This window comes from Lineus longissimus, chromosome 3 (assembly GCF_910592395.1).
Source record: "Lineus longissimus chromosome 3, tnLinLong1.2, whole genome shotgun sequence".
Classification (NCBI taxonomy): Eukaryota; Metazoa; Nemertea; class Pilidiophora; order Heteronemertea; family Lineidae; genus Lineus; species Lineus longissimus.
Genome location: NC_088310.1, coordinates 19,940,778 through 19,949,907, shown reverse-complemented (window position 1 = coordinate 19,949,907; position 9,130 = coordinate 19,940,778). Strand labels below are relative to the sequence as shown.

Genomic DNA, 9,130 nt, shown 5'->3' with positions numbered 1-9,130 from the left:
GGGATGACTTATTAAGTCGGGGGGACGACTTATTAAGTCGGGGGGGACGACTTATTAAGTCGGGGGGACGACTTAGTAAGTCGGGGGGGACGACTTATTATCTCGGGGGGACGACTTAGTAAGTCGGGGGACGACTTAGTAAGTCGGGGGGACGACTTATGAAAGCGAGGGCGAGGCCTGGCTGTGACTGTCTCATCTCTCTCGCCATATCAATAACTAGGCAGTGCGGCGAAGACTGATGCGGCCTGGCTGTGACTGTCTCATCACTCTCATCATGTTGTCAACACGGTGGAGCAGCCAGGACTGATTCGGCCTGGCTGTGACTTCCTCATCTCTCTCATCATGTTGTCAACACGGTGGAGCAGCCAGGACTGATTCGGCCTGGCTGTGACTTCCTCATCTCTCTCACCATGTTGACAACTTAATAATAATATTGCCCTACTGCCTTTTTCATGAATCAATTTTGAGCATTATGTTTACAACGTAGTTGACAACTTAATAATAATATTGCCCTACTGCCTTTTTCATGAATCAATTTTGAGCATTATGTTTACAACGTAGTTGACAATAATTATAGTGAGAGAGATGAGGAAGTCACAGCCAGGCCGAATCAGTCCTGGCTGCTCCACCGTGTTGACAACATGATGAGAGAGATGAGGAAGTCACAGCCAGGCCGAATCGGTCCTGGCTGCTCCACCGTGTTGACAACATGGTGAGAGAGATGAGACAGTCACAGCCACGCCTCGCCCTCGCTTTCATAAGTCGTCCCCCCGACTTACTAAGTCGTCCCCCCGACTTACTAAGTCGTCCCCCCGACTTACTAAGTCGTCCCCCCCCGACATAATAAGTCGTCCCCCCGACTTACTAAGTCGTCCCCCCCCCCGAGATAATAAGTCGTCCCCCCGACTTACTAAGTCGTCCCCCCGACATAACAAGTCGTCCCTCCGACTTACTAAGTCGTCCCCTCGAGATAATAAGTCGTCCCCCCGACTTACTAAGTCGTCCCCCCCCCCCCCCCCCCCGACATAATAAGTCGTCCCCCCCGACATAATAAGTCGTCCCGCCGATATTTTTTTTTTTTTCGATGTCCTTTCCCAGCCACCGTACCTTTCCGACTAAAAAACTAATTTTTTCAAGAAATAATATAGTTTCTGTTGCAACAGTTTAAGTAAAACCGGGCCATTTCATTGACGATCTTTTTTGGCGGGAGGAATTTGTGCGGCATTTCCACGTGGCCGGGCTGGGTTTAATGAACTAAACGGCACATCATTGGTGTCTTTAGGAAGGGAATTTCATCAGCAATCCAGTCGAATAGATTTCTAATTCTATTGAACACATTAGCCGCGCGTACACCACCTGAAAATGGACCACCAATCTTGGTTCGCGAACCAATGCCGCACCATCTAAAATCCACCAAGCGCGTACACCACCGCTGCAGCTAGTTATAAAATCCGGCAACAGATGGCGCGCAAACAATAAAAAGCGCCATTTCGAAAGCGCCGCCTGTCGCCGAACCATCTAACTAGCTGATTGCCGATCCATTAGCGCGTACACCACGACAAAGCCGAGCTTTTAACAAGCCGGGCGAATTTGTCCCGTCAAGCTTATTTGTCCCATCAAGCTTGATGGGACAAATTCGCCCGGCAATTTGTACCGGTGTAGAAGTTTAAAATGTCCTAGGTTAAAATGTCCGGGAACAAAGGATTCTATTATGCGCTTCAATCTCTGAGCTATTGACGGTCAGGGTCTCTATAGAACCATATTGCAGAATACAATAGGGCCGGACACTTTTTCCAGGGGGGACACTTTTTACTTTTACACCGGCAATGGATTTCCGAACAAATTTGTTGCGGTAATGTGGTGGTGTACGTGCAATTGGTCCACCAATATTTCGTGGTGTACGCGCAACTATCAAAACCAAAGGAAGGACATTGTCATTCGTGACGTCGTGAGCGGGCTGATCTGGTCTGGGCTCGCTGTGAGCGATGTAGTGCATCTTAGCAGCAGTGTTACACTGCTGATGTTAGTGCATCCTTGACAATCCAGAGTCAGTCGTATCCTCCTCCCCTAGCACGCGTTACTGGAAGCTCGGTCGATAGTACCGAGTGTTGGCCTGAGCTTCAGGAATATACGTGTAAAAGGTCCAACCGTGGCAGGCTACTGATTACAGGAAAGGTGGCTATGTACAATGTACTTGTCTTTTTAAAAAAAATCTACCCCCGGAACGCCGCTCGCCCAGACGATATCGGGAAGCCAGGGCATAGGGAGCTCTATGGGGGCCGGAGGTGTGCGTGAGTCGGGGGGGAGGGGGTTAATTAGGGCATTCACACATGAAGGTAGGGCAAGGACAGACAGGACTGTGTACTCATGATGACCTGTTTGAGCATCCCAGCTGAAAGCATGAATGGATTTGAAATGACGTGACGTCATGACGCATGGTGGTGAATCCATTCACAAAATCTGATTTGAATAAAATTTATGAATGGACCAGCGGAGAGCGCGTCATTCATCCGTGACGTTACTTTTCATTCATAAATTGAGGCATGACGTGGCCAAACCAAATCAGGTTTTTTTACGTTTCACACGCGAGCCGAAAAATTCCGCGAAAAATCACAAATTACCCGGTAAACGTTGGTACCTTTACCGGGGAGCTTTTATGCTAATCAACGAACCGGCCTACATAGTTTTCAGTCTGAAAGATTTAGTTTTTTACATAATACAACAAATATTACCACAAACAAAGCACTGGTCTTGGAACTCGTCAAACCTCTCCCTGTGAGTTGAGGCGCATTGCGATAGACGGCGCCACTGGGTGCAATTCATGTCGAGACTTGACCATATCCCATGATGTTAATTAATTGGACCTCTCATCTTATTTTCTTATATTTATTACCACGATATACATGATGTCGCGTTGATAAGGATAGAAAGGCCTAAATGAAAGGGTTATTATACCGGGTACGTGTGAGGGACCAATATACGGCGCCTCCCCAATCAACACCTAAATTAATTCCCTTTTGTCCAAGGCCCTTTATCAATTTGATTGTTTTGATTATGATGTTTGTGCCGCTTGGGGTGAAGATAAGCATCCCCACCTGGTCACAGTGCAAAGTGCAGAGTACACTCAAGAGCTGAAACGCAAATCAACGCAAAAGAAAACATTGGCACACCTAATGGCCCTGTGCGTAAGATGAAAGAGAATTTACGAGGGAAAAGAATAAATTCGATAATAATTTTTCATCGTGGAAGAACTCAACATCAGCGGCTGGCGTGAAGGGATGAAAAAGAAGCCAATGCAGCCAATATTCAAGGACTGAGACAGAGTATCAGACACACTCCACGACATGGTATAACCAGTGGTGTTTTAATATACTCCGCCATGCAGTTGAGAGTATAAAAAGCCTGAAACACTCTGTCATCTCTGTTGGCATCGGATGCGACCCAGGAATATTAACACCTGCACCTTCGCAAGTCATGGGGGGGGGGGGGGGTACACGGGTGGGAAGGGAGAGGGGGTAGTGTTACGATACAGATATTAGTCATTTTAATCCCGTTAATGAAATGGCTCATTAGTGTCAACCAGTCGGAGCTGTCACGTTTAAGTCCTTTTTAGTTCAGGCCTTATATTTCTCTGACGTGTCAGAATATTGTAAGATTGGATGCCGACACCGCATCTGTTATGTTACCCGCACCAGCAGGTAATTTCGCGCTTTTTTAACCTGATTTTGAATAATTTCAATGATTGGAACAAAATAATGCAGGTGGGCATATAGAAGTTAAGTTGCAATTATCAGAATTTATTTCGCACAGAAATGGCCTACTCTGTTTTCCTCTTGCCCCGCTCAGTCATAAGCCCGAGGTTCCCGCCAAAACTACTGCGCTGTTGATTTCAGATCAAAGTTTATCAGCAGCACTGCTGCATCTCACCTTTCAGTAGCAAGACCTTTCCCATGCCCTCGCACATGTGCCACTCGCGTTTCATCGCATAACCCAGTACCACTCATTAATCCTAGGTGGCAGTAGTAGTTTGAAGAAAGGCAAAATGTTTAGCCAAATCAGTCCACAAGACAGGAAAACACATCCTGGATACTGATTTTTATTTAAGTTGACCCGTCCCCACTTTTCACATCGGTGGTTTTCAATATACATGTACTCCACCTGCCGTTATTTCAAACTTTCTGTATTTACTAGACGTCAGAGTAAAACAAAGCCTGATCTCAGGATACACCTTTCTGACAGTTCAGGGTCCTTGCCGCAAAGCCATATATTTACCCGATGGCTTGGACAGTGTAGTTTAATACAAATCACTTTTTGATATCAATTTGCCAAAGGATTCCATGCTACTCTATCGGCGTTGTTCGTTGGTAACCCTCTTCCAAAATCTGGCATATGAAGGGATTATACCATGATATATATCAGGAACCCCTTGGTCTTCCAATTCGCATGTTTAAAACATCCGTCGATGAATAAACCCCGCCAGAGTGAATGTCAAACCATGTGATATTAAGATATTTTCGACGTTACGTGCTACGTAATGCTGAAACTGCTGTAAACAAGTTTGCGATGCGGTAAAAAGCGTCAATAATGCTTTTGGCGCGAAAAAAGCACGTGGTGCAGAATGGCGGGAAACTGTGGACCACGTGGGTAAACAAGGTTGGGCTCAGCTGATTGACTGACGGCGGCATGCGTTCGATTCTGACAATCCGAGCGTGGTCAGGCATTTTCCTCTGTCAAAAAATAAAATTATCATTGTAAATGACTATGATCGTGAACAGGGAGGTGCACTAAAGTATATGATGTAAACAAAAAAGAGAAAACAAAGGAGCGCTCACACTTTTGTTGGATGACTTTCATGACTAAGTATCAAAATCATGACAAGCCCGTCAATGCCAAGTGCTCAGAGCATGATTGAATGTCGTTTATGACCTTGAAAAAAATAACGGGTTGAGTTCTCTCATGACGAGCCAGGTAATTGATTGATACGTTTTATTCTAAATATTCTTTATTTAGTGACCTCTAGTGTTTGATGTCAGTCCAAAGCCTATTTCCTTCAAAAATCCTCAGCAAAATTGTCAATAATATGAGGTTGGATGGAGAAATAATCCCTTATGTGTGACATTAAAAATCCAACAAGAAAACAATTTATTTCACATCACTGAAATCAACAAAGTATATTGCAATAATCAGTTTGCCCCATGTATATAAGTTGTTTGATAGCAAAATTGATAAACGAATAAAATTTAAAAGAGGGATAAAAAGTTAATTCCTCTCTGCCATCGGTCCAAAAACACGTGTTCGTTGAAATAGAGCCACTCACTCAAGCGATTTGTTACTGTGAGCGCTGATTGGCTAAAGCTTTTAGGCTCCGCCCACCTACCCGCTATTATATTCAGCGCGCACCGCTCAGTATGACAGATTGTGAGGTGTGCTTGAGCTAAGAAGGTCGTGAATTTGGATTATTATTATCGAATTGGATTACTTCAAGCCAACCTTGTGCGCTATTTCGACATCATGTCAACTGCTTTAGTTTCTGCTTTCTATGATGTTGGTGATGTTCTTTGCCAGGTAAGCTAACTTTCACATTTTACGATGATTATGAAAGGCAACTCGATTTCGGCGGTTTTCTCCAGACCACATGGTCTGATTTCGACGGCATGATTGGTGCAGCCATGTTGTTATGACATTTGAAATTTTCAGACTCGATCGCTGTTGTTAACTGTCACTTTTCAGTGGTGTTGGTCATCATAAGTTTCTACATCTCCCTTCTAGACTTGTGTATAGCATTTTCCAGTTATACAGCTATGTTTTTGTCAGATTTTCTCACGGTTTCCTTATTTTGTCTTTTCAGAATCGCAAGAACATTGTGGGTCACGTCGGAAAGATGTCCATCAACTATGATCGTAAGGTTGTGGGAGCCCCTGTCAACAGTTTCCCAAGGGCGCGTGGATTTTCCACCAGCGCTATTCCATCTTCTCCATCAAGTTCTGGCAAAATCAGCCCTGCCAGTTCTATGAGTTCTTCAGGATCGATTGGGTCGTTTACGATGCCATTCAACGTCAATGAAATGATGATGAATCGGGATTTGGGACTTTCCAAGAAGATTGACCGCAGCATGAGCGTAAACGACGCCACTGACATCAGAAATCGGGATAACCAGAGGAATAACAACATCAATTCGAGTCGTTATAAAACTGAGCTGTGCAGACCTTTCGAGGAGAACGGACATTGCAAATACGGTGACAAATGTCAGTTTGCTCATGGCATGCATGAGCTTCGCAATTTGGCCCGCCATCCCAAGTACAAAACCGAACTGTGCCGTACCTACCACACCGTTGGTTTCTGTCCCTATGGACCAAGGTGTCACTTCATTCATAATGAAGACGAACGCAAGTTGAACCACATCAACGATTTGAAACAACCAGCGCCAATGGGTCCACCAATGCCGTGTCTGCAGTCCATCTTGGAACTCCAAAACTTGCAGCGCCAGCAGCAGCAGCAGAATCAGTGCTACCAGCCGAGCCTGCCACAACAAGTCAGCCAGCGACCAAGGGCCATTGCTTACAACCAATTGAGCTTGTCCCTTGGCTCCACTGCCGATTCTCCGCCGTCCAGCATGTCGGGCAGCCCAACTTCCAGTCCAACTTTCTTCGAGGATTATCGCCAGCAACAGCAGCAGCAGCCAACTAGCAATACGGTGAATGCCAAGTTTTCAACGTCCATTCCATCTTCAGCTCCTCCTGCTAGTGGTACTGTCTTCAATTTCACCAACATCTCCAATGAACTGACCACAATTTATGCTCCTTTGGATGTGCAAACTACCCAACAACTTGGTCTTAGTTCTAGTGCTAACCATGGCGTTTACATCATAAACCAGCGCAATAACAATGACTCAGTATACCGAGATGATGTGTTCAATTCACCACCATCGCCACCAGACTCGCTTTCTGGTGACTCTGTTTCCAGCCTACCCTCCTCATGTGGTGGCTCACCCAGGAACACGTCAGCGATTAGACTGCCCATCTTCAGAAGGATCTCTGTCGATGACAAGTAGAGAACACCACCCGAAATCCTTATAAAGGGACTTGTACTTAGGGATTATAAGTTATTTGTATATGAAGTTTTATATATTATTATATTTAAAAAGCAGTATTTTAATACAGTGACATTTACTGGGCGAAATCTTTGAGAACAAGTTGTAATATGTGTAATTTCTATTGAGAATTATTTATTTTGATACACGTGAACAACGCAAGCTTCAATTCAACAGAATTAAAGATTGCATGTTCGCCACAAAGTGGCAACTGAACTCGCTGCTGCTGAAGTTGAGCGCAGATTTTCTAACCACTTTTTGTATAGCCATGTAAATTCTGTACATATGTATAATATAGTTTTTGAAGTTTTCTTGATGACTGTGCCTTTAAAGCACACTGAAGTCCCAAATATTTGTTTGTGGGCCCAGTGCCACTGTCTTCCAATGGTTCCCAAATTGGGATTCCTGTAAAGTGTTGAAGGGGTGCCTGTAAATAATTGATGACCAAGTAGGAAACAAAAATCAACATATTTTTATAATTATAGAGTAATTAGTTATAGTTCATTAGAAATAATCTATGCAAATCACAAGTCTAATTTTCTGAAAAAATCATGTGATTAATGAGTCTAGAATAGGAATCCCTTGGTGTTAGAAATAGTATTTAGATGACAAGTTCTGTCAGTTTTCTTTGCTTCAATCTTTTGCAATTCTTTTCATATTTACCCAGTTTGAAATGGGTCAAATTCGGTTTCTTACTTAATGATTATTATTATTGTGATAGATAGATGTTATAACTGTGTTTGCCTCTGCCAAGCTCTTTCTAGAAGTCTGAGTCACTGCCAAGTAACCGTAAAATTTGTGTTGTGGATCTTTTTAACTGAGTCTTGTACTCCTATTTGAAAATCCCATGTGGGTCTACCCGTGAAGGTATTGTAACCATTTCCATTTTGTTAATAAGACTAAAAGTGTAATCAGTTGACTGTTAAGACTATTGATGTACGAATTGTGCTGATAAAATCTTGATTTGTGCAATCGCAAACTTCCATAAGTCTAACATGCTCAACTTTTCTAATGAGAACTTTAACTTCCATCAAAATGTTCAACTCTACCAAAATTCAATGCAAAATTTGGATTTTGTTTCCCACTCCCTTGTGTTCCCCATTCCAATATTTGAATAATTCATATTTTACAGGTAGTCCCATATTATTTGGACAGATTAACTTTTTAATTTTATTTATTTGAATTTGGAACTATTAAATCATTGCATTTGGTAAGTTTATATACCCAGTATTTATATGAACGCAGATAGAATAGTGTATAATATTAATATTCTTCCTTTTATGTTAAATTATGACAGAAATCACCAAAGATAATATAACATGCAGAGAAAGTGAGAGGTAGAGTGAATTAAGTTGATGGAGACCGTTCAATTGCATTTATGTTTTAATCGCATGTTTGCTATCTCACTGTGTATACCATTATATTTATATGATCATCATTTCATAAAATTGAGAAAACATTGCGAAAAGTTTGTAAAATCATGTGTTTGTCAACGTTTCTTGTCTCTTGTGCGAGATGTGAAGTTGTTTTGTGACCTTCTACAAAACCAGACAGCCAAGCCTATTGTCTGCTGTGCTATGGCCTATATTCAGCCATATCTCCCACATAGATTTCAGTCCATAGTTCATGTCTGATGGAACTATGGTCATGTCCTAAATTCATGACATATTTGACTTCAACAATCGCACAGTACAGTCTGTTCTGGTGGCAAGATGATCTGGGCCCCAACCCAGGAAGACAGCTGTGCTGCTTTGAAGAACATTGCACGAGACCAAGCGCTGGACTTGGTTTTGGAATGGAGCACATCCAGCCAGACCTGCATTACCCTCCCCCCTTGTCAAACTCGAACGTTGGACCATTTCAGATGAAGGGTGCGATATTGAACCTTTCCATTTCTTACCCTGTGAGAATATCACCAATCGGTGGGCGAAATGGAGAATTTCTATGTTGCATCTGTTATCTTGGTATGGTTCTACAAGTATGAGTTCACTTGGCAATGTCATGGAACTAGTAATATAGTATCAAAGCACACCAAGGACT

At 43.0% G+C, this 9,130-nt stretch overlaps 1 protein-coding gene across 1 annotated transcript; it reads left to right on the top strand.

Moving 5' to 3' along the window:
- Window positions 1-5,424: 5,424 nt before the first annotated feature.
- LOC135484148 (mRNA decay activator protein ZFP36L2-like) lies at window positions 5,425-8,568 on the top strand. The gene is made up of 2 exons (XM_064765316.1): window positions 5,425-5,565; window positions 5,849-8,568. Exons 1-2 carry the CDS (start codon window positions 5,512-5,514, stop codon window positions 7,049-7,051), a joined length of 1,257 nt encoding a protein of 418 aa, XP_064621386.1. The 5' UTR covers window positions 5,425-5,511; the 3' UTR covers window positions 7,052-8,568.
- The last annotated feature ends 562 nt before the right edge of the window (window positions 8,569-9,130 follow it).

Excerpts from the sequence above, each read along its gene's own strand:
- LOC135484148 (XM_064765316.1), top strand. The coding sequence starts at position 5,512 with ATGTCAACTGCTTTAGTTTCTGCTTTCTATGATGTTGGTGATGTTCTT. Across the intron at positions 5,566-5,848 it reads TTGGTGATGTTCTTTGCCAG|AATCGCAAGAACATTGTGGG; the intron begins GTAAGCTAACTT and ends TTGTCTTTTCAG.